Below are 27,510 nucleotides of genomic sequence, written 5' to 3'. Positions count from 1 at the left end.
TTTTCAAAATGGCGGCCGTGGCGGCCATATTGGATTTCTGATCGACCCAAAAAATAACAACACTTTGTCACGACCATGAGTTGATCCTTCCTACAAACTTTCAGTTCAATCGGCCCAGCAGAACTTGACTTTAAGTTTGAAATAGTTTTTCAAAATGGCGGCCGTGGCGGCCATATTGGAATTCTGATCGACCCAAAAAATAACAACACTTTGTCACGACCATGAGTTGATCCTTCCTACAAACTTTCAGTTCAATCGGCCCAGCAGAACTTGACTTTAAGTTTGAAATAGTTTTTCAAAATGGCGGCCGTGGTGGCCATATTGTATTTCTGATTGACCTGAAAAATAACAACACTTTGTCAGGACCATGAGTAGATCATTCCTACCAACTTTCAGTTCAATCGGCCTAGCAGAACTTGACTTTGAGTTTGAAATAGTTTTTCAAAATGGCGGCCGTGGTGGCCATATTGTATTTCTGATTGACCTGAAAAATAACAACACTTTGTCAGGACCATGAGTAGATCATTCCTACCAACTTTCAGTTCAATCGGCCTAGCAGAACTTGACTTTGAGTTTGAAATAGTTTTTCAAAATGGCGGCCGTGGCGGCCATATTGGATTTCTGATTGACCCGAAAAATAACAACACTTTGTCAGGACAACGATTCGATCATTCCTACAAAGTTTCAGTTCAATCGGCCAAGTAGAACTTTACTTTAAGTTTGAAATAGTTTTTCAAAATGGCGGCCGTGGCGGCCATATTGGATTTCTGATTGACCCGAAAAATAACAACACTTTGTCAGGACAACGATTCGATCATTCCTACAAAGTTTCAGTTCAATCGGCCAAGTAGAACTTTACTTTAAGTTTGAAATAGTTTTTCAAAATGGCGGCCGTGGTGGCCATATTGTATTTCTGATTGACCTGAAAAATAACAACACTTTGTCAGGACCATGAGTAGATCATTCCTACCAACTTTCAGTTCAATCGGCCTAGCAGAACTTGACTTTGAGTTTGAAATAGTTTTTCAAAATGGCGGCCGTGGCGGCCATATTGGATTTCTGATTGACCCGAAAAATAACAACACTTTGTCAGGACAACGATTCGATCATTCCTACAAAGTTTCAGTTCAATCGGCCAAGTAGAACTTTACTTTAAGTTTGAAATAGTTTTTCAAAATGGCGGCCGTGGTGGCCATATTGTATTTCTGATTGACCTGAAAAATAACAACACTTTGTCAGGACCATGAGTAGATCATTCCTACCAACTTTCAGTTCAATCGGCCTAGCAGAACTTGACTTTGAGTTTGAAATAGTTTTTCAAAATGGCGGCCGTGGCGGCCATATTGGATTTCTGATTGACCCGAAAAATAACAACACTTTGTTAGGACCATGAGGCGATCATTCCTACCATTTTTCAGTTCAATCGGCCCAGCAGAACTTGACTTTAAGGTTGAAATGTAAAATGTTAACGGACAACTACGGACGAAAATGGATAGCAATAGGTCACTTGAGCTAAAGCTCAGGTGACCTAAAAATCTAAATCAAGATGCTCAATATGCAAACGGTGAAACTTGTAATATTTTTAACCTGTGCATGTTAATAAGATCTTCTGCACTGATGTCCACCAAGTAAAATGATGTGACATTAGTTATGAATCATTTTAAAGCAGATCTTGCACAATGATAAAATAGGTCTCTGTATCTCTATATCAGTCTTGGTCACCTATGACATGTCCTTCACTTATCAATTAACGCCACCCTAAACAAACTAGTTGTATCTCGTATGACCCTGTATTAAAGATAGTGTTAAATCAAACTGATACTGTTCATGTCCTCTTTATACACACAATGTTATACAAGTGTCAAATGTCTGCACTTTGATTATGACACAAACCGGTATAAAATCGGAAACAGGAAGGAGAAGAAAGTATCCCACATATCTGACGGCAGTAATGTCTCCATTGTGATACTTTAGTGACGAGGCGCAGAACAATTCCTCCTACAGGCTGAAGCAGTATATTACATACTTAAGAAAGTGGATTATAACAGCTGGTTTGTTTACATACAGGACCTCTAGTGTGTACAAGAGCCCTAATATCCTGACTTCACCTGAGATTGCAACCATTTTCAAGATAAGAACAGAAAGTAAATACTGCTACAGATCTACACCGGCTGTAATTTATTCTGGGCAATATCAACAGGTATTGTCTTCAACAAGGTGCTTTACTTGACATAAACAGCACAGACATTGAGCAATGAGGCAAGTATATATTTTAAGTATTCCCTATTGTTGCATATACTATAGGAAATTGTAAGCATGATTAGGATACAAATAAAATATAACATTTGTTTTTGAACTGAGTTCTGTATTCTTAAACAGTTAATTATAAAGATACATTTTTGTACTTCTGTTTGAAATGGTCTTGTCACTCAGAACCAACTGATGGAATACTATGAATTAAGTGATTATAAGTTAAACTAGTGATCATGAGAATGATGTACATGCAATCATCATCATATTTACATACACATCAGTTATTTAGTCTGTAACAACCTAAAGTTTCCAAATAATTTGTTATCATTATAAAGACTCATGATTGCAAACCTGCTTGACCTTTTTTTGTTTAGGTACATAAATTAACTAATTAAGCTATGACAAAATTGTACTTTGTAAAAAGCTTTCATTATATGTTGTTGTACAAGCTCTGTAATACAGAGTTCATTGTTATAAGAAATGTATAACAAAGGCATTTATTACATTTTTGTCAGTGAAATATCGGATTTGATAAAACTGATATCTTTCAAACTGCGACAAATATCAAAAGTGATATTCACACTGTGAAAATAACACTTTTTGGTATTGACCTTTCATAAATCCGATTCAAATGAAGCGACGATAGAATAAGTGGTTGTTATGGTAAATGTTTGGTACACACATTTAAGTATTTACATGAATATACAATTAATAACATTTTTATAAGCAATCACACCAGAAAATAGCAGAAAACGTTGGAATTGCGTTGAGTATCCAATCAAAATGGCGGGCAGCCTTGTTGTCAGGCATGACGTCATTAGAATATGCGCTAATTATTACGCTTCTGATTCCCTCCCTTTTTTTAGTGCATCACATTTTTTATGTTTTATGCTTTAAAAATGTAATAAATAGAAAATTTAATGCTTGTGTCCTTTATTTTGACATTTTTCACTCGTGCTGCGCACTTGTGAAACAATATCAATATATTAGCCACACTAGTGAAATATATTTGTTATTACTGAGGACACCATTAAATATCCTCTATATCTCGTTATTATACAATATAACAAAGTTCTTACACAAAATATTTAACAAGAGGCCCAGAGGGCCTGTATCGCTCACCTGAATATGTTTAAAATAATTGGTATGAAGTAAAGATATAGCACTCCATGGTAGGTGCATATGAAATTTCAGAAATATCCATCCAGTACTATAGATATAGCAAGAACAGACTTTAAACAGAGCCTCACTCCTATGCTCCTAGGAAGGTCATACCCACCAATTATATACAAAAGGGAGACCTTTTGGCCCAAGGATGCTCCAGACTAAATAAGGATAAAATCCCTTAATCCTGATGGTCGAAGAAGGATTTTAAAGGTTTTACCTCTATTTCTCATATTGGGCCCCACCCTTATGCCCTTCTGCCCCCTGGGAGACCACACCCACTGCTTATACAAAATTGAGTCCCCTTGACCCAAGGATGCTCCAGACTAAATTAGGATAAAATCCCTTAATCCCTATGGTAGAAGAAAGATTTTAAAGATTTTACCTCTATTTACCCCTATTGGACCCCACCTCTCTGCCTCCAGGGGGGTTAGACACACCGCTTAAACAAAATTGATTCCCCTTCACCCAAGGATGCTTCATACAAAATTTGGACAAAATCCTGTCATTCGTACAGAAGAAGGTATATGAAAAATTTGCTAGGGCCCCTCCCTTTTGCCCCGAGAAGGGGGGGGAGGGGACATTGCTGTTTAAATGAAATTTAGTCCCTTTTTTTCCAAGGATGTTCCAGACTAAATAAGGATAAAAACCCTTAATCCCTATGGTATATAGAAGGAATATAAAGGTTTTACTTCTATTTCCCCTATTGGGTCCCATCCCTCAGTCCCCTGGGGGGCCAGACCCACAGTTTATACAAAATTGGTTCCCCTTCACCCAATGATGCTTCAGACCAAATATGGACCAAATCCTTTCATTCCTACAGAATAAGAAGGATTTTAAAGAATATTTTGCTGTTTCCCCTATTGAGCCCCGCCCCTCATCCCCCGGGGGGGGGGACGGACGGACACCCATGGTTTATACAAATTTTGTTCCCCTTCCCCCCAAGGATGCTTCTGACCAAATCCTTTCATTACTACAGAAGAAGAAGGATTTTATAGAAAAAAAATCTTTGTTTCCCCTATTGGGCCCCGCTTCTCAGGCCCCTGGGGGCCAGACCCATGGTTTATTCAAAATAGGTCCCCCAAAGTCCAAGGATATTTAAGACCAAATATGAAACAAATCCTTTCATTCCTACACAAGATGAATGTTTAAAAAAAAAATGCTATATTTCCCCTATTGGGCCCCGCCCCTCAGCCCCCAGGGGGGCCAGACCCACTTTTTATACAAAATTGGTTCCCCTGCACCCAAGAATGCTTCAGACCAAATATGGACCAAATTCTTTCATTCCTACAGAATGAGAAGGATTTTAAAGAATTTGCTATTTTTCCCCTATTGGGCCCCGCCCCTCAGAACCCAGGGAGGCCAGACCCACCATTTATACAAAATTTAGTCCCATTTGCCCAAGGATGCTCCAGACTAAATTAGGATAAAATCTCTAAATCCCTACGGTAGAAGAAGGATTTTAAAGGTTTTACCTCTATTTCCCCTATTTGGCCCTGCCCAACTGCCCCCAGGGGGGCCACACCCACCGTTTATACAAAACTGAGTCCTTGGCCTAAGGATGCTCCAGACCAAATTTAGTCAAAATCTACTTGGCAGTTCAGGACTAGTAGCGTTTTTAAGGAAAAGTTGACGGACGGACGCTGCGGTATGTCATAAGCTCACCATGGTCCTTCGGACCAGGTGAGCTAATAAAAGTGTAAATACGAAATAAGCAACTAATGTGTTTATTGTTAAATAGATAACAAATGTATAACAAAGTTGAATGGACTTGGAGAATTCGCTGCAGTAACACATTTAACCCATTTGTACTCCATGTTTTGCTATGATTATAATATACTGCCGGTGACAACTACTGGTAAAATCTTCATACAAGGATGTAAAATTGACTCGCATATGTATTAGGTATATAAGCTGTAAGGTTTATGTTGTTATCTATGTTACCCTTTCCCTCTTAGCTTCCTGACTATAACATGACCTATCCCTGGATAGATACTTGGATAACTCCTCAGGATAGAGACTCGGATAACTCCTCAGGATAGATACTCGGATAACTCCTCAGGATAGATACTCAGATAACTCCTCAGGATAGAGACTCTGATAACTCCTCAGGATAGATACTCGGATAACTCCTCAGGATAGAGACTCGGATAACTCTTCAGGATAGAGACTCGGATAACTCCTCAGGAGTGCCAGCCAATCAGTAATGAGGAAGAACGTGCAGCAACCTTATTAAACATGCACAGATTCTACTCATCTTTGAACTTAATTGGAACAAATGCACGCTAACAACTAAACAGCACATACAAACAGATGGAAATAAGGAACTATGTTTTCTTTCAAAATATTCAGACAAGTGGACAAACCGAGAAAGTATGTTCTTATTGGCACCTGTCACTACATGTTTAATTAATGTATGTGATATAAATGCTGCAATATTATTTCATTAAATAGCATGTTAAATCTGTTTTGATGATCAGGATCCTGAAACACACACTAAGTTTTGTTTGGCCTCAGTATAAACCCAACTAACCTGTAATATAATTTTTTAACTGACATGTCTTGACTTTCACCTCCAGGTATAAGAACCTACAGAACCACAGGATACCTAACAGGATGTAACTGATACTTAACACTAGTGGTTTATTCTGATCAAATTTTCTAGGAAAAATAAAATCTGGGATTGTCACACAAAAATACTGATATTACTTCTTTATCATTTAAGGGGAATAGTTCCCTTCACGAAATTCTAGCTTTACCATACACTGCACATTTATAATCATACATCTCTGGTTATGTTAGAATTATAAATGTTTATTTATACTATGATCTTACAATGATTCAGTGAAATAACACATCACCTGTTCAGACAAAGTGATGTCACAAGTAAAGAGCTGTGTCACGAGGCAAAAACTGTGGCATCTTTTATTTTTTATCTTTTCCACTTCGATCATTTCATAAGATATTAATTTACAAAATAAAGTAATTCATCAATGGAAAAATAATCACAAAATTCCTCTGATTAGATCAGCGGCCTTTTATGAAATTTGTTTCATAAAAGCCGTCTGTCTATTTTCATATATTTTTGTACTATTATGAATAATATTGAGTGCATGTTGATTATTGATTGTTTTGTTGTTATACAATCTACCGGTATATTCATCTATGTTTGTGTACCTCTTTAAAGAGGGCCTCATGGGAGATTAGCCTTAAGCTTTATTGTTTGCTAAATGAGTTGTACCTTCCTAAAACAAAGCATTATTATCATTATAATGTGATGAGAAATTGTTTTTAATCCTTTGTAAGTGTTTGTTGTGTACCTTTCCCTACACTAATGTGCGGTACTGATTAAAACATTTTTAATTGTCATAAAATGCTATTCAATGTAACAGCACTTCACAGTTGCTAGTAGACAGATATGTCTTGGTCTACAAACAAAACAGTTGTATGTACATGTTCGTTTGTTCAATTAATTAATCACTTCCGTGCCCATGAAAAAGATACCCTTATGATTGTGCCAGTTTACCTAGGTTAGGCCCTACAAAATTGTTTCAATACCGAAGATGATTTTGTATATTTTCATGGGAACATAATTAAATTCCAGCTTTATCTAAGATTGAATAAGGAAAGGGTTTCCTTACTTAATCCTTAATAATGACAGTAGGACACTCTAAGCACAACGATGAAAACTGCTGAACAATCACAATAAACCCAGTAGAGTTGACAATTAACCTTGCTCAATTGCCTTTCTCTTTTCAACATAACAAATTAGAACACGTCCTTCCAAGCATACACAACACCATTCAGCTATGACTGCTAATAGTATTAATATTTCAAGAGGCGGGGCTTGAAAATACTTAATTAATCCTACAAGATGAATAGCATACATGCCCCAACACAATGTCCCTTTCCTGACAAACCTTTCTTTTTCATGATTTTTTCTTGCCGTTATCCGGCGGGGATCCCCTTTTGATAATAATTTAACTGAACTTAAACTTAGTCAACCTACCTGGTATTTTCTGTGGAACTGGCGTGGGCTGAGGTGTGGCTGATGGATGTGGACTTTCTACTTCCCCAAGTCCTTTCAGGTCTCCCTCGTTGTCCTGTCCTAGACTGCCCCCATGAACCACAGATGACGCCTGAAGGGTCATGGACACATAGTTTGCATGATGAGCATAGACACATTTGTTGTTTCCTCCACAGTTGAACAGGTAGCACGTGTGATTGTCCTGTTACAGTTGTAAATAGATACCGATTAAATAATGACAAATAAATTGCGTCTCATCAATATGAATGTCAAAATAAATATCACATGAAAATTACAGCACACAGAAACTGAAATCAAAGTAGTTAGTCATGTCCTATGATCTGCAAAAAACAGCAGTTGATAACCAACATGTGCACCAAGTTTGATAAATACCAATCTCTGGGAATCAATTGTTTTTCAGTGAAACTGAACAAACAAAACCATTAACCTTTACCTGAAGACATAAACAGCTCTCTATAATAAAATTACATGTGATGCATGTTCCAAATAACCTATACTTTGCTCAAAACATTACAAGCATATTTTCCTTAAAATATACCAAAAATGTGTTCCCATGCACAAACAATTAGCAACAAATATTTGAAAACATAAACTTTACCATCAGTGTTTGATGTAATCTAGAAAACTTAAAATTTTGGGTGTTACATAATTCTCAAACTCTAGATAAAAATATTTTCAGGGAAAACTTAAGATTGAATATACATAACTTTGGCCTAAAATTAAAAGTATAACCAAGAATTTTTACGTTTCTTTTTACACGATACTATTTCAGAAAAATAATGTCCTGCCTGCCCCACACAAAAATCATGATAATTTCCAGATTTGAATCAAAATCAAACTTGAGTTTTGTAAAAATGAAAGCATTCCTTCAATGGTTATTGCATAGAGACCATGTGACTTTTTACAAAATCCAAGAAGGCCACTGGATGCCATGTTGATTTTTTAGATTTAGTTTAAAAGCAAATTGGAGAGGGTGATAGATATTATTGGTAAGTGTGGAAAGTGTCACGAAAATCAAAGCATTTCTTTCACAGAACTATGGTATAGAAACTGGCCATTTGTGTTGACAAACCAAAGATATCAACAGAGTGATCTCTCTGCCACCTTTTACTTGTGTGTTGTGGCTATATACCTTGGTATATTCCACTGTATATTGTGTGTGTTATATATGGCTATGTTTATTCTGGAGTTTTTTCCACTGCTTTTGGAATTGGGCTCATGTTTGGAATTGGTGGAATTTGTGAAGCAATAACTAAAACTGATACATACATGTAATTGGTAATCACACTAAATTTATGGTATTTGATGTGACGTGACCGAATATACAGTACTTACCCTTGGTATGCAGCTGTTACATATTGTGATTAATGTCTATTTTTAGTTTGACTACAGTACATACGTACCTGGGTATGCACCCGTTACATAGTGTGTACAATGGGTATGTAAGTGTCTGCCTGGTTATGTTCCTGTGACTGTGAATGTTGTATATGTTTGTGTTCTTGGCATGGTGTTGTGAATACATCTATCATATGAAGGGTATTACAGGTATATATGTCAATTACAAGTACCTGGTATGCTCATTCTGAAACCATTCGACAAAGCATAATATGTTATGGTTACATGTTATCAATCCATGTCATATTTCATAAATATATTAGTAGCTTCTGAATTTAAGTAAGCATCCTAATTAACAGCCATATATATATATATATATTATAAAAAGAAAAATTCTCAACAACAAGTCTTAAGTACTTTCATCTCTTCTAGGAGATTCTTCAGATTGTATTAACTGGTATATTATTCAAGAGACTATTCTGGTACGATAATAATATCTCTTAATAACAACTTACTGTTACCAAAAATCTACCTGTAACTTCCTCAGTTTGCATACAGGATCAGTCATATTACCACTCAATTTTAAATTAAGAGATGAACAAACTTGTCACACACAACTTTGGTGTATATCTTCCCAAAATACAAGATCTTTTTCCATCTGTCCAGGTATATTTGCCTTGAGTCAAATGTAATAGGAAGGGGGAAAAGGTTGTGGCCCACATGTTTAATTAGACCTAGACCCCTATACAGATGTTCTTAAAGGGACATCACCGCAAAGTGTATATTTTTGTGTCTTATTTTTATAAATACTACATAAACATATCAAGTGAGTCTCGTTATGAAAAATAACGATCAGATTTGGCTGATATATATAAAAATAAAAATGAATAATTTTAAGATCGTTATCGGGATTTCTACCTGTCTGACCAACGTTTTATCAAGGATTTCCCTGCGTCAGAGCTACTATAACACATGCGCATAGCACGCAATTTCATTGTAAACGAAATGACTAGACGTGGGAATTGTCGGTGTGTGAAAAGCATTAGCGCGTCAGCTACGAAGGGAAAAGTTGTCAAATGGTCAAAAGATAGCGAAAGGATTAGGTTAAAGAATCATTATTGCAGGTGGGAAGTATTCAAAGGAGAAAATAACTGCCCTAGCAGTTGGTACTGTGCATGTATTATTCCAGATAGCCAGTATAAAGCTGAAATGGAATCATCAGAAATGCTGTTTATGTTATAAATACATATCAAAAACTATTTAAGTATTAACCTAGCTAGTATCTTTAATTTTGTCTAAGTTGGAACACAGATGAACATATTTTGTTATGTTAATGGACATGTATCAGAGAGTTTACTAAATGTATTTCTATATACAGTACTTTATGTGAAAGGAAGGGATACATGACTGGCTAGTTTGATTTCGATATGAGGCCCTCCCGGGTTCAGTAAAATGGTATGATTTATTTATAGTGCTGAAGTAAAAAAAAATTGTTTACATGCACACACGTCTCTGAGGGCCCCTTTGGAAACTTTACATCTCGATCAGACCACCTGTGTTTAATGCCTTGTTCCAAAACCGTCAGGTGACGTTATTGGCGTTATTTTTAACAGGGCTTTCCCGAACAATTCAAGTGGTCAAACTGGACATTTGGAACGGACTATAAATATGGGGATAGCAAGGTAACATAAGTGGTAGTGCATACAACACATACATTCATTAAAAAGATATGGCTCTTCACATGATGTCCCTTTAAAACTCTGTTTCTTGGTTATGATTGTTTCAATTTTGACAAAATATAGTCCAGCTGTTCAAAGGGACACAATAAATATTCCTTTCCTCAAATATATTCTTAAACATATGGTCACACCGAAATTTGAAACAACATGTCTAATTTGTTCTGCATTTTGGGTGGAAACTGTCAAAGAAACAGTGCTTCAGGGAAAAAAGGCTGCAGTCGGCGTAAACATAACCGGCCAGCGACCTCTTATGCATGTTCTCAAGTCAAAATACAATATCATGAACATATAAAATGATTGTTGTATTTAAAATACTCAAAGTTTAAGTAAGAAATAAAGGTGATACTTGGCATTATACCTTATCTTCAAATACTGCCAATGTACAACCCTGGGTGTAGCAGCAACTTATGATGCAGTCGTGTCGAGTTTTGTTTCTGTCAGATTTCAAAAAGTGAGACCCAGCCTTCATAGATTCTTGTGATCTTATAATTGTACTTTCGTGGGGTGAATAGAAACATGAATTTCCAACCGAATCTGTTACGTGTTCCGGTTTAATCGTCGAGGGAGCAGCTGTTGGTTTTGGTTTCTCTGGTAGGCCTAAGTCAACATCGGATGCTGATTCTGACTTCCTAACAGCAGCAGGTTTTGTATTCGTCCGAGTCAAATCGTCTCCAGTTATTCCCAGCCTCTTGATAATCTTCATCAAATCGGGATCATTAAGGAGTTCTTGAAGCGACGGTAATTCTTCATCTTTACTGTGCACAGATAGCACTAAGATGACAAAAATAAAAATAATTTTCATTTTCATAGTGTGTTGTTATCGTCAGCTTTCAGCCATAACACTTCCTGTCCTGCGCAGCTGCCCGTAGTACAAATATCAAAATTTTAATCAAAACGAAACGTAATGGATTAAAATAACGAAAAACACTTATTTCTTAAAAAAAAAACTCCTTTGAATTATCATTTACGTATTAGGACATATTTCATTTTCACTTTTAATAATGACAACTAAATTACAGGATAATAACAACATCATGCTGATCCGAGACAGCACAATTTACTAAAAATATCACAAAAAAAATACAAAAAAATACAAAAAATACGTGCCTTTAGTAAAATATAAACCTAATTTTATGTATCAAGTCCCAAAATTCGAAATAACGAGAGTGTGTTAGATTTGTTAACTCCTTGATTCACAATGTTACAGATGCATGGTTAAACACAGAAATATTCACAGTACGATTATTTGATATAAAAAAGGCCTATTTATTTTGTAACCCCTTTTATAACTTGAGATCGTCAAAACATGTCAAATTAAATTTTCAATACACAATACATAAAAATGTCATAAAATTGTCGTTAAAATAAATAATAATAATCTTGAACATGAGATAACAACATTTGAAATAAGCACAATTTTATTTCAAAGTGTTCTATCAGAGACGTATATACTACCATTGTAATACATACGTCTCTGATGCTATTAAAAAGAAATACTAAAAGTATAAGGAAATGAACGAGTACAATATGGAATGAAAATAAAGGAATACATAATTGTACAGTACGATTACTACTTGCTAACTAGCACTCATTGAACTTGTTTTTTCTATGTTCTTGTTCTCTGAGACTTTGTCTTTTTCTTTGACGTGGTTGTGTTGTTTGAAACGTAATACCCCTTTCAATATGTTGTTAATAATTCATAATCATTGTTTGTCCAAAGAGGATTGATTTTCTTTCCCCAGAAGAGGTGCCACCATATACGCTTTGATTTCGCTTTCCAGAATTGTTTGCCAGAAATATTGAAACTTTGGATTTTTCACGAAAAGTAACAGCTTGCGGCGTGTTTCACTTACACACTATGTTAGCTCATGTCCATGTTGTGTCTCTGCAACATAAACAAAAATAGTTATTTTCCCCATTGTGTCTAGTCATGTTATGTGCAATGTACCTATGTTCCTGTTGTGTCTCGTGATGCTACAGTGTACTCACATCGCTATTGTGTTTCAGGACACTTCAATATGTTCCTGTTGTGTCTCGTGATGCTACAGTGTACTCACATCGCTATTGTGTCTCAGGACACATCAATATGTTCCTGTTGTGTCTCGTGATGCTACAGTGTACTCACATCGCTATTGTGTCTCAGGACACATCAATATGTTCCTGTTGTATCTCGTGCTGCTACAGTGTACTCACATCGCTATTGTGTCTCAGGACACATCAATATGTTCCTGTTGTGTCTCGTGATGCTACAGTGTACTCACATCGCTATTGTGTCTCAGGACACATCAATATGTTCCTGTTGTGTCTCGTGATGCTACAGTGTACTCACATCGCTATTGTGTCTCGGGACACATCAATATGTTCCTGTTGTGTCTCGTGATGCTACAGTGTACTCACATCGACATCGCTATTGTGTCTTAGGACACTTTAATATGTTCCTGTTATTATTTTGTCGCTCTTGAGTCTTGACACTACAACGCCCAGTTTCCTCTTTGGTTAAAAATTTGTATGTTTCAGATATCCCGATTGACCCTAGTTTTTACCTTCGACCCTAATATTATTTTTCTCATTCAAATGTACTTAAACATCCCATTCGAACGCACCGAAATGGTGTCTAGGTGATTTCTTTATTTCATAGGCAGGTATTACTGGGTAAAACCAAATCTTAATCCCATATTAATATTCAAAAGACCTCACAATTACATAGAATACGATATGGTCTAAATAACTGTTAAGTGATTTTTGTGATATCTTAACTTAGCCCTTCACCCTTCCCTCCCCCCTTAAAATAAAATAAAATAAAAAATCCAAACCGACATACCCTAAATTTGTTTCCTAAAACATACATTTGTTAGGCTAATATTGGGGTGGTCATGTGGCGCAGAGGTTAGCGCACTCGCTTGTCACCAAGGCGGCAGGTTTTAAACGTGAAAAGGTAATAGGTCACCTGTCTGACCACGTTGCGTTTCTCCGGGTATTCTAGATTCCTCCAAGTTTGGAGTTTCAAGTTTTAGTTTTATTATATCCAAATGCAATACAGCATCTAGGTTACAAACATACATAAATAAATATTCCAATCTAATTAAAATTATATCTTCACATCGCTCCCGTTTACTGATATGTCGCAAACGGGAGCGATGTGAAGATATAATTTTAATTAGATTGGAAATATTCAAAATTCATATGTGATGTACAAGATGGCGGAGGACAATTCCATTTAAGACCCCACGTGCGCATCCATCAATGTCAACAGGACCAATTAAACAGCTTGGAAAAACCTGTTTCGTTATTGATGTATTATAAAAGTTTATATTTATATAACTGATTTTTTGTAAATGACAATATTTCACTTAAAACATGTAATCAATGAATAGACTATTATATTAATCAGAATCTAGTATTTAGACAATACCTTCAAATAGTTTTTATGTCAAATTAAACGACAGATAAATGGTTTAATCTGCTCAAGGAAACTGACGAGTTTCATACTCTGATGTCGCTAAGGTTTAGTTTTCATTTGGGAGGAGGTGATGCTCTTTGATTTTTGAGAAACCTTTCATAGTGTTTTTAATATAGATATTTGTACATGCCTTTTCAGCTTGATTGTTCAGAAATATAGCGCTAACATTGATTTCTTCAGTGATTATTGAGAACGTCTTTAAGACAAGAAATGTATGATTCCCGGACCACGGAATTAGATTAGTTATCTGAGTCCGTGCCCGGACTAAGGGTTCCGATGCTGTATGTTTTTTATGAATAACATTTATTGAAACTTTTTTTTCCATGTACATTTGATGAACTTATACTGATCTGATTCTTACAAAGCCATTTTTGGTTATATACGTCTCTGTTTGCACACACTCTGGTATGGTACATTTTCCAGGACGTGACACACTTTTGAATGCAAGACAATCCTTGGTTACCGTTAGATTAAGAGGTCAGACAATGAGTTTGCTAGTCTCGTGATCAAATGCCTATTTATTATAGAAGTAATAAAAATGTTGACACCGAAAAAAAACCCATGAACAATATCGTATTATAGTACTTTAAGTATCAGTACGTACGTCTCTGCAAAATTGCAATGTTTACTAGGAAATATAATCAATCAATACCGACCGCTATCAACCGTCGTAAAATTCCGACCCATGAGACATTTTAACCATTTGAAGAACTTGCTTGTATTCTTGAGTTTTATGATACTCAAATTGTGTTTGTTATTATATGTCTCTCCATGTGCTTATAATTACAACATGCTAATTTTTAAACTGTCACGTATCCGAGTTTAGAAACATCCATTAAGTCATTAACTTATAGAAATTACAACATGCTAATTTTTAAGCTGTCACGTATCCGAGTTTAGAAACATCCATTAAGTCATAAGCTTATAGAAAACCTCCCGTGTTATTTTTTTTTATTATATTTCTTATTTTATTTTTTTAGATAATTGGACTGGAGTCGATGTTTTGATTTAAATGTAGTTTCGTTTCGTTTGTGAATCTGCAAAATTGATTTACCAAAATCTTGATATAACTCTCCGCACGAACCAATTTGTACAGTGTGTACACAATAAAGAGAAAATAGTACTAGGTCGATTAGCTGTTTGTTAACGTTTTATACTCTGATTCACAAAACCATTTAATGATTTGATGAACCGATTGTATAGTTCGACTAAAAATATAGCAATTATTTTCCATATATCATTTTTTTAAATTTGGGTTATTTTTGCCACTGCAGTGTCCCGAAGACTGGCATAAAGAGTGTTGGGTTCTATAACGTAATGGCGACATACACAGCCGCACCAAACTACACAAGTTCCATGGATTCTTATCGACCTACGAATCAGTCTGGAGCGATAAATACTTCTTCATCTCCTGCGCAAAGACAGGATTCTGCGGATTCTAACTCTCCGAGAGGTCATGTCAGCTTCACTAAGCCAAATCGAGAAGAAGAAAAGGATAAACGACAGAAGTATTTGACAGCGCGCTATGGACAACACCAAATGATGTTGATTCGTAAACGATTAGCGGTCGAAGATTGGTTATATGAACAACTAAGGGAACTTTATGATTGTGAGGTAAGTGTTATACTTGTTTGAATAATTGCATTATTTTATATTAATTAATAAACTAATTAATTTCTGAAGCATCCCACCACATAAATACTCTGGCCAGCTACAGAGGCTGCATATTGGAAGAGTTCATTGTTCGTGTTGGGACCCTATACAAGAGATGCCATTTTTCGTCAGTTAAAGCATATATATATATAACTGGTTCAATTTTATCTCAATTGCCTAAAAATTTCTTTCATATAAAAAAATTATCTATACGTTTGAATAGTTAAAATTCAGTAGCATAACAAAGAACTTTATATATAAGGATAGTGATTTTAAGTTGAAAAAGCTGTACTTATCACAAAACATATGCTAGAAGATCTTGCAGTTAAACTGTTATTATTCTCAAGTCCCTGCCTGTACACAACTTGTGCATACATCATCATTAATGTAGTTGTAAAAACCACATGTGAATAATGTGTATAAATGCACATCATTCCGATGTGACAATGTATGCTATATAAATGTGCTCTGCTGACACATGTCAGAGTGTTGTGATGTCAGTTTGCCCAACAGCTTCCTGTATACCATGTTTGTCCCATAAAGAAAACACTTCTCCTTTCATCATGTGTTATCACACATTGCACTGACTTCCGAAAAACCTTCCAACAACCAAAAACAGTGCCTACTACCACCGTATGTGTAGCATTGGATTGTGACCACTTAACTTAACGTAGAAATGCTTATCCAGATTTATCAATGAATTATGAAGTTTTCTTTCTGCCCATTGATTCAATCACCTCTATATAGTATGGCAGACATGTTTGATGTTTATCTATTGTAGTATTTTATTTATAAGAGGAAAAAAAGGACAAGGACACAAAATTAATCTGTAGCTTTTTCTTAATACAAATATCATAAATATTCAATTAATATAAATATACCACTCTAAATACTGCAAAATCTGTGACATAAATATTTATGGAAGAGATTTTGTATTAATTGATGTACAATTTTCTTTTTAATACAAAACATCTTAAAGATCACACAATATTGATTAAGGTTGTGTATGGTTAAAAAATATTCATATTTACCCTGCAGGTGTTTACAACTGTGGAGAAAATATATCAGTATTCAGTTATCAATGACGTTTAATTTAGCATATCAAATGACAGTTCTAATTAAGTCTGTTGCATTTGAAATTACAAGCGATAGGACACATTACTTGAAAATGTTTATTAGAATTAAAGCTACCAAAGAAAACTTCTGTATATACTTTATTGTAAAAGCTTATAAATGTAGGATCTTGTTTCTTTTAAATATACATGTTCAGACAAAATGCTTCAAAAAAGTTCTACATTACATATTATTTTGTCAACTTTGCTTATATTAATCATTTAAATGATCACTACTGATCTTTACAGTTTACTATAAATAAAAATGTTCATTGGTTTCTTTGTGAGAAGGTATATAAATGTGGCTTCTTGTAATTGAAATAAATTGGATTGCTGTCCATACATTTTTCAAACAGGAGAAAAGTATGAACGTTTTAATGAAATATCTGTTAAAGACGTATGTGAGCTAAAGCTATTGATAAGTACAGATTTATATTGTTGTGGAATGGAATAAAATTCCATTTGTTAATGATAATGCTTGTGCGGTGAACATTGTATTACAAAGTAATTTATTACTGCCATTGGTCATACTGTTGTAGTTATACACACAGGGAAAACAATGTACTACATAGTACTCTATTGTTAGTCATCTTCATTCATGTCAGAGTATGTTGTAGGTGTAACCTATATGTCTATCAAACACGGTATTATCAGTCAGACAGTACATACACAATATTCATTGTACTATATCTGTTTTGTCATCTATGTCTATACACAGATATGTCAAGACTGTCTGTCCACTAAAAGCAGAAAGAAATTGTTTAGGATATGGTACACTGATAGAAATGCCTTAAACCATACATTTACACCCTAGAATATATATATCACACAATCCAGGAGAAATCTTGAATTCCCTGGGTCATTATAATATAATTAAGGCATTTGATTTTATCTTCATTTAATTTTTTCTTCTTCGAAATTTAAACTTTTGAATTTAAGCTTAAGGTTATTATTTAACTGTCTTTTGAATTTGAACTTTTTTATCATTGACGCTTGAGAGGTATACTATTCGTATTAATTATTGTAAACTTGAAATACTAGTTTATTTATACCATGTCAGTCCCAGGATACCTTTGTCCCTGACCTACATGTACCGTTAGTATTAGTAATGTAAACTCAGTAATAACAGTTAAGTAAGCCTACCTTAGCTTTAAGTACAAGTACAGAAACCTGTTTACAATACAAATGGTATCTTAGAACGGGAGCCTTTGTCTGTGGTATGCTTGTGTTTATCTACTTTATTGCGTTATAGGTGGAGTAATTCTGTGATTGTGGCCAGATAATGTAATAAAGGTTTGGCCATCTGGTATCTGGTGTGTTTCAGACAGACTAGCAGTCTGATAATAACATTTATATCTGTACTTTCTTTTTAATGTGGTTCATGATGTGTTTTTGATGAGCATATTCTATTCTTAACAGTTCAGTTTCTAAAGTTCGTTGTGTTTGTGATTGCAATAATATACATGGTCTTAAATGAGTTTCTATTCATATAAGATTTTATGAAATGAGTTATGGAAGTTTTGACTTAAAATTACCGGTAAAGAAAACTATGGCACAAGTTCCATACATCTCATTTCAAATTAAAAGAAATCAAGATACTTTTTATCATGTTACCAGGCATGTTTATAAATATTTACCAAAAAAGTGTTTTCTGAGCACCAGATTTTTCTATATCACCATTTCGACTATTCAATTTGATGTCACATGGTAATGTTTATTGTTTAAATTATTTCCTCCTAATTAATTATTTTTCATAAGGTACTAGTAGTCATTTGATTAATGAGCAATTAAGAGGATCTTTATGTACATCTACAAAATATTAATAAACAATTAGTGTAATTTTTAGTGGAAAGACAAGAAATATATATGTGGTTATACTTACAAAAAAGCCTTTGTTATCTACAGCCTCATATAAAAAATACATATTTGTAAATACATATAAATACATATAATATACCTTAAGTGTTTCCTGTATGACTAAAAAAAAATTCCTGGATAATCAAATACACATGACACAGATTTAAAAAATGTCAGTACATTCAAAATTCCACGTAGATACAAATGCATACCAAATCGGCTTACGATTTTGGTCTAAAACTGATTCCACATTTATATGTTGAATGGAATCTCTGAGTAACATGTTAAATAGCAACAGTTTAAGATAAGCGTTACAGTTTATTGTCTGTCCGTGCCACCATGTATAGAAACGGATCAAAGACGGTGACACAATGGACGGAAATCAAACCCTGTTTATAGTCGAAGAAACCATAGATCTACATATTGACAGTTAGCTACCTGTGTTTGTGCTATAAAAAGGTGGGGATAGAAACAAGATCAATATGTCACTTCAACAAAACTAAACTTAAATGGCTTCCTGTCGTTTTATTGGTCTAACCTACAAATAATGAAAAAAATGGTCATGTTTAGGCCTACCCTCTTGGTTGTGAGTATTAGGAGAAATGTCAAAAGCTGCCTGAATGTGTCATACAAAATTCCACCTGGGTAAATAAAATGCTGATTTCCTTTCCATTGATATATGCGGATGTACTTGACACTTTCTTTGTTATAATAAAAACGGGATTAGAAATGTTATGTATTGTAAAACTTGAACCTGTTGAATATCAAATAGGATTATAACACTGCAGAACAAGAAAGATTGATACAGTACAGAAACTTCAAAGTGTGTTGAATTTTAATTTAAAATGAAAATATTCATGTAGCAAAATGAAAATGCAAATCATGTCCGGCACAAATCATGATACCCATACAAAATCCTTTTGATGTAATACAGGGAAAAATGATTTTAAAATCAGAAGATGAAAGAAATCTGTATTGCACCATAGGATGACATCAATGTATTGATCAGACTGTCAAATAAACCAGACATTTTTTGGAATGAAAGCAATGAGTATAATAAAATATGATACCATTTATGGGAAGTGAGAGATAGCCTAGCTGTCTGATATTGTCAATTTCAAATTGTCATTGGTGTCGTTTTCAAATTTGTCTGAAAGCTGAACAAATTACATACTTCCTGTACAACCAGAATAGTAAAGCAGACATTAAATTGGATTTGACACCATACAAAAGGTTAATTTCAGGACAAATTCCTTGTAAAATTGGCACATTCAACGTATAGTCAGTATTGTATATTTTCTAACACTGGGTAAATTCGTCCCTGTTGGTTACGGTAAAAGTGCATTCCTTTTACATAGGTTGTTAAAAATAGCATATGAAATATAGATTTCTCATTTAGTTTTTAGGTGCTGTAAACGAAATATCAAACAGGTTATCAAAATTTATCGTAATTTTACTCATAACTACTATTTCAGTTTTATCGATTTTTTTGTGTTCCCCTATATTACCGTCTGCATTAATTCTTTCTTGAATTAGATACCAATTGGTAGATTTATAAATATATATGTTGGTAAAAGATTTTGCTGCAAATATCATTTTGATCTTTTTGACTTGACACGTGTAGATCATGCTAAGGCAAGCCTATAGCTATACTGAAGGGAAGCGGACATGATGATGTACAGAGAAGGTTCAAGTTTAAGGAGGACAAAATTATAAATATCACTAAATGTGACACGTGAACAGGATCCAACTATTTCCTGTTTGAGTTAACCCATTATCCAGACGAGGAACACTTTTTTTTGCAATATGCAATTAGTTTGCTTGGATTAGAAACTTTCAAAAAGAATTTATTTAAAAAATGTGTATGTTTGTTTATGATGATATCATGTACAAATATATACCATGATGCGCTACATGTGAAAAGATAAACTTATGCAATAAAAATGTACTATGCCACACAGAAAATTTCAAACCTCCTGGTTCAGAATAGAATTAAATAAGTGTTATTTTTTTTTGTATAGACATATTTTAGGTAGTGCCCGAAAAGAGTGTAAGAAGAGAACATTTATATAATTAGCTAGCTACAGGTAAGTGGTAGCTAAGGTAGACTTGCATTAGTCTTTTTATTGTGAAATAATAAAAGAGAACATTCAGATGACTAATTAGTTGCCTGAGGTAGAAGAGTTGTAAATAATTGGGGTATCAGAAGCATTGCATGGTGCCCAGGGGTGGCTCTGAATTAGAGGTTGAGCAATAGATATCTGACTATTACACCTGAGTTACTAATAGGTGAGGCGATGATCTACCTGTGTTTATTGTCACCAGGTGATAGGAAGTCAAAGTGTGAGGTGAGACAAGTGCCAGGAAATGGCCTGTCCTGTGGCTTTTCCTCCCTTGTAGTTACCTGTAATTTCCCTGTATTACACACCTCGACATCTAACCTGTCATAAGGCCTCCTGTTTACCTGAGCTAGTTGTGTACAATAACCAAACATGGGATGATTCAAGTGTTATATATTACAGAACAATTGACACTGACAATAGGCCTTGTAGGAAACCAAACAGGATCTAGCACTGTATTTCTACTTGTACACAATAATGAAATACCACAAATTGAAATGTTTCAAGAGTTAACCAGGAAAAGCTGACAAATTTTAACAATTGTAAATGTCCTGAGGTTTATATATTACGTAACACAACGTGCTGCACTTAATTCCTTGGCCAAGGGGTGTACATGATACAGGTTGTTTGATCTTACTTCCCTGGGTTTGGCTAACTCACACACTGCACGAGTAAGTCCTGATTAGAATAAAAACATAACAGAAACATTACACTTTTCACACCTGATTCAGTCCAGGTACAGAGTTTCACCACAAAAGGATCCATGCTATAGAGTTTATTCAACAAAAATAATCGGTTTTGTATGTAGTTAGCTATAAAAACAACTTTAAATGATCATGAAGTTATCGTATGACTGTTATATTTAGAGAGACCATTAGCATTAATATTCTGCTAATTATGATACACCTCCAGTAGTGAGGGAATCAAACATACACAACAATACAATAGAATACAATTAACTTCATTTAACATCACATACATTATAAAGATGTTTACACATTAGCTCGTCAGAGCTTTTATTTCGACAAATATTGGTATGTCAACAAACAAAATAATGAGTAATAAAGTTTAGGGTAAAATACAAGAGTAAAGGACAATTTCAACTATCACAGATTAGGTGGTCAGACATGTTAGTACAAATGTACACAAATACAAGGATTAAAACACTATCGGACAAGTTTAATGTTTATACATGTATATGCTAATAATATAGCAAAAGATAAAAAAAAATTTGACAGAATATATACTTACTAATATAGCGCAATTTAAAATAATGACGAGTATGTACATACATTTAGGTATAGGGGTTGTACAGGTTTTTAAACTTGATTGAGGCTTTGTTCTCGATCAAAACCTGTAAGCTGTCACTCTATAATTATTTTAAATTCACAATCAAAGTGACGATTGTGCTCCATATTTTAGTATTCTGCTAGTCCAGGTGCAGTTTAATACTTTTGATGTAAAATACTTAGTAAATTAATTGATTGCCTTATCTCTTTGTTTACTAGTTGGAAAAGATCATGTATCATGTTGTAATTTGTCTATCTTCTGGAAAGAGAGAAATGAGCTATGTGATTTGTCATATATATTGATGTTGGTGGAAGAAGAATCGATATAACATACATTTTAACATTTTGAAGCTCAATGAGTAATACATTGTTGTCATTATCACTTAAATCACATCCTCATTAAATATTCATGTGTGCTCCAGTTATTATCACAGACTAAATTAATGGTTCTTGAGAGTGTATTGGAAATTGAGAGGCTATTGGAAATGGGCATCAGAATCATTTGCAATGAAAACTTGCTCGATTAATTACCAACAATTATGTTAACTTCATTTAAGAGAAAAATTATGTTTATCAGAACAGCTGTAATTCTTTTTTATATTCAATCCTTATTCACGAAATCTTAGTTTTTAAGTTTTAATGATCAAAAGAAAACAAAAAAACTTTGTGTAATATTTCCATTAACTTGTAGTTAATCTATATTAGGGGTTGAGTGAATGGGCGTTGGAAGTAGACTGATTATCAATTATACAAATACAACCACACATATGTACGACTAGACCTTATACAGTTCATGTGAAAGGGAGATTAATGACTCCAAGGAATCAATAGTCGGCCCATTTATGCCAATATAACTTCTATTAAGCTATTTCAGATAAATTGACCCTAAAACTTTGTTCTTCTGCAATTTGGGAGCTAGCCTTGACAAGCTAAGTCACATTTGCACAGAATCTGGAAAAATGCATTTATAACAAAACCAAGAACAAAACAAAGATCTTTTAACAAGTAGTGTGGTCAGAATAAAGTTGTTGATCTTTTAGGGTAGAGATTATGAATATTGAACAAAATATGGACAATGACCGAAGTACATGACCATCAGCCAAGGATGGATGTATTGATTAATACGTCAGCTGGTCATATTATGGTCCGGTGTTTATTCATCAAGTCAACGAGACTGATTGTTTAGTGACCGTATAAAATTGATATTGCTATTGATTACCTTTTTAACATTTTTGGGAACAAGTTGATGCCCAAAGTGATGACACTTTGTTGGTTTCTCTGTGTGATTCACAGGAGTAATTAGTCTGTGTTCACCATTGTAGATACCAGGAACAATCCTTAGTATTACATTGAATCTCTCTACCCATTTTATTTGTGCATGTGAACTGATCAGGTCGTTCAATATATCGGAAGGCATTTTCTCACTTATCATAACATCGGCACCAGGCCAAGTGAAGATAACTCTGTATTTGGTAAACACTCGCAGATAAGTATTGCAAGGTTTAATATACATATGTACCACCCCCAAGAGCTCCTTAAAGCTTGTGCAAACTAAATAAGGTACCCTAGTACACTGATACCCACACACAGGAAACTCACCAGGGTTAATTTGCTAAGGGAAACACAGGGAACTCACCAGGGTTAATTTGCTAAGGGAAACACAGGGAACTGGGTTAGTTTGCTAAGGGAAACGAGGGGAATTCACCAGGGTTAATTTGCTAAGGGAAACACAGGGAACTGGGTTAGTTTGCTAAGGGAAACACGGGGAATGGGGTTAATTTGCTAAGGGAAACACAGGGAACTCACAAGGGTTAGTTTGCTAAGGGAAACACAGGGAACTCACCAGGTTTAATTTGTTAAGGGAAACACAGGGAACTGGGTTAATTTGCTAAAGGAGACACAGGGAACTGGGTTAGTTTGCTAAGGGAAACACAGGGAATTGGGTTAATTTGCTAAGGGAAACACAGGGAACTCACCAGGGTTAGTTTGCTAAGGGAAACACAGGGAACTGGGTTAATTTGCTGAGGGAAACACAGGGAACTGGGTTAATTTGCTAAGGGAAACACAGGGAACTCACCAGGGTTAATTTGCTAAGGGAAACACAGGGAACTGGGTTAGTTTGCTAAGGGAAACACAGGGAACTGAGTTAATTTGCTAAAGGAAATGTTTAAAGGTTTCGGGTGACATTCATGGACTACATGTTCATAGACATGTCAAAAAACAGGTACAGGTTTAATTCAGTCAGTACATGCATACGTAATCGTCCATCATTGAGTTAGTAATCCATACATTTCAATACAGTATTTACCTTTAGAATGGAAATATTAATACGTACTGAAAATGGTTTGCCTACCCCATCACAAGGTATAGATATTATACAAGGCATTTTGATCTGTTTGAAAAGTACTTAAATAGAATGAAATGCATGCAATTTTCAGATTTTTCTGACTGTATTTGTATACAACTTGTGATTGATTATGTATATGAAGTTTATATGAAGGCTGAACCACCAAAACGAAAATCAATATAATTTAACCTTGCAAATCTACTTGTATAAAACATCTGTCGGAATTTCTCAAAAGCATAATGCCATACAAATGTACTACACTGAAACTGTATTGCAAATCAATGCACTTTCAGTCCCAGGAAAGATCTATAAATCTGAAGTTAAATAAAGATTTGGCCAAATTCCAGTATAAACCTGGTTGTAAATACACCAGTTCACAGTGACTGCGTACATCACATGCAGCTGATGTGCATTGCTTTGTTTGAAGCAGCATGTGAAATCTTCACTGGAGTTGACTGCAGCAGAGGATTGATTATATACAGTACAGTAATGTTACTGGATTCACAATCAAAGCATTGTGTCATAGGGTGACTAACACAGGGAAATAAGGGCCACACAAAAATTACTGGTACTGGATCCACAATCATAGCATTGTGTCATAGGGTAACTAACACAGGGAAATAAGGGCCACACAAAAAGTACTGGTACTGGATCCACAATCATAGCATTGTGTCATAGGGTGACTAACACAGGGAAATAAGGGCCACACAAAAAGTACTGGTACTGGATTCACAATCATAGCATTGTGTCATAGGGTGACTAACACAGGGAAAAAAAAACACACAAAAATTACTGGGTGAGAACAGACAGCAAAAATCAATACCTGAATAAAAAAAACCCACTTTTTTCTATGGTTCTGAGTACTCTCATGCAGTAATTTGCATCACGATAACATCACTGTTGCAGTCCCCAGGGAGAGATCTGGTTCTATCTCCGATCATGGAGCTATTTAGAATGTCTCTGTTGTCCTCTATCTTCTCCGCTTCCCTGATCCTCACTGACGGCATTTCCTGATCACGATTCCACGTAACTTTGGCATTTCTGTATCCATTTATGTTCATTAGCACACAGATCTATACAGAAACAGGGTATATGTTGCTGAAATACTGGAGATTTTAATCAAAGTTGATCCTTTAAATTTACATAGAGATACAATTCTATTTTATAATGTTTAATCTGCTATAAAATACACATCATCCTAATGTTTCTCACTATGATTAAATTGTAAAGGTTTAAAAAACAACAAGGTTCTATATACAGAATTCAGATTTTTGTTGTTACTTGCATAAGATTAAAGGATTTTTTTTATAGAAAATGACTCATCAGGGCTTGTTTGTCTTTTAATTTTACTAATATGTTACGCGGCCTTTTTGTAATCAAAAGTATAGGAAGACTTTCCAAAGGTAATTTAATGAGTTATTTTATGCCAAAATTAAGGAAACAAAGGCAGTTTTTGGCATCAAAGGTTTGTCCTAAATATATAAAGCATTGTGGATTGGTTGACAGTAGTAAACGAAGATAAATTTTGCGTCCGTTGAGAGATTTAACATTTTACCAAAGACCACCAAAAGTCAAAAGTTATATAACTTTGTTTACATTCTGTTTGAAATTCGCTCCATATTTTGATTTATAAAAATGAAAACAAATCTATTCGTGAAAAAAACATTAACTTTTCATATGAATAGTAGCAGCAATACAAATTTTCGTGATACAGTTGACGGGTAATTTTTCTCTTCCGTGTTTAGAAAAAATCCATGTACATGTGAAATGCAGGTTGTAGCAGCTTGATTTATTGGTACATTTTGTATATTGGCTCAATCTGCTGTAAAATAGTGGCGTGGCTGTTGTATGGGAATCAATAGTAGAGCGATTAAGGGGCTAGGTATCAAAGGGCTTGTAACATTGATAATATTTTAGTTCAAAATACTCATAGCAATAAAAAAAATGCAAGCAATAAAAAAATGCAAGACACTGGTTGTCGGTTTTCTATTGAAGATCAATAAGTAGGTTGTATGGTCTGGCTAAATCCTTTAAAGACCTGTATTTGTAATTCCATTCACATAATAAAGAAGTCAGCTGTTGTATAGTTAATTTCAAAACCAGCTTCTGTGCTGAAAATTGATCAGGTTTTAAAACCAGCTTCTATTAATATGCTGAAAATGATAAGATTTTATGGGGATTGTTGGGTAAAACCGTTTAAGGAGCCGATCATTTTAACAATGCAGAAGACACAGCAGGACTTGACAGATCAGTCGCCATGTTTAACAAATTCAAGTGGGACGTGCTTACATATGTAAACTTTTAAAATTCTTTTGAAAAGCATTCTTGTGGTAAAAAGATTCCTTGATCGGTTGGGAAGATTTCACCGAGGGAGATAAGATTGAGATAGGAATAACTTTATGTACCAATCAAAGTGAATTTCCATTTAATAAGTCTTATCGGTATACATCTGTATGTGACTATCCAATATGAATCATATATGCAATATTTTTCTTATTGTATAATAATATTTTCCTTTATGTGTCAAATCAATTCTTCAGCATAAAGAATGACTTTAGAATGGATTGAAAGTCCTTTCTACAAGGAAATGGGTTGGACTGGGATAGGTTTCTGAAAGTCATTATATACAAGGCCCACAATTTATTGTATGCTATAATGCATCCACATCTCTATAGTTTTGGTACATGTTAAGATATTAAGATGAAGACTGGAATTGTGATAAAACATACGTAATGAAATTAGGACTTGCTGAATTATACATAATATAATCTACATCAGCAGTTTTGGGATTGGGTTTGATACTCATTTGAATCCCTGCAGGGCTTGCAGGTTTGGGTAGAGGGAGGGGTTGAATAGCCTGTTGTAATAAAGTGTAGTCCACTTTCAGAATCAGGTCATCATCGAAGTTTCCTGCTCAGGGGATTTACAAAATATACGAACATCTAGGTCTTTAAATGACCTTAGCTGTTAATAAGACATTCAACCTAATAAAACCAAACCAAACCCTGCATTATCAGAATGATGAGACTGGGGTAGAAGTCATGCTTGCAATTGTCCATGTTTTGACATTTCAGTAAATCAGGGTATATGGGAGCACTGTGATCTTTGCACAGAAAAGATAGATCAACCCCCC

The 27,510-nt window shown here is 34.7% G+C and overlaps 2 protein-coding genes across 3 annotated transcripts in view; one reads left to right on the top strand and one right to left on the bottom strand.

Annotated features, from left to right (window-relative positions):
* The window catches only part of LOC110467083 (low-density lipoprotein receptor-related protein 11-like), a 33,650-nt gene extending 22,258 nt beyond the window's left edge, over positions 1-11,392 (bottom strand). The window contains exons 1-2 of the mRNA XM_021523991.1: positions 10,898-11,392; positions 7,427-7,646 (exon numbers count right to left, since the gene is read on the bottom strand). Coding sequence (XP_021379666.1) covers positions 7,427-7,646; positions 10,898-11,347 — 670 coding nt within the window. The 5' untranslated portion in view covers positions 11,348-11,392. The remainder of the gene's footprint in view (positions 1-7,426; positions 7,647-10,897) is intronic.
* Positions 1,933-27,510, top strand: part of LOC110467085 (protein phosphatase 1 regulatory subunit 14C-like) — a 46,789-nt gene continuing 21,211 nt past the window's right edge. The window contains exons 1-2 of one of the 2 annotated variants that reach the window (XM_021523993.1): positions 1,933-2,259; positions 15,274-15,613. In XM_021523993.1, coding sequence (XP_021379668.1) covers positions 2,255-2,259; positions 15,274-15,613 — 345 coding nt within the window. In that variant the 5' untranslated portion in view covers positions 1,933-2,254. The remainder of the gene's footprint in view (positions 2,260-15,273; positions 15,614-27,510) is intronic. The other variant, XM_021523992.1, reaches the window with a different exon arrangement.

Source organism: Mizuhopecten yessoensis, unplaced genomic scaffold, assembly GCF_002113885.1.
Source record: "Mizuhopecten yessoensis strain PY_sf001 unplaced genomic scaffold, ASM211388v2 scaffold11159, whole genome shotgun sequence".
NCBI lineage: Eukaryota > Metazoa > Mollusca > Bivalvia > Pectinida > Pectinidae > Mizuhopecten > Mizuhopecten yessoensis.
The sequence above is the reverse complement of the archived record's forward strand: the minus strand, read 5'-3'. Positions and strand labels throughout refer to the sequence as shown.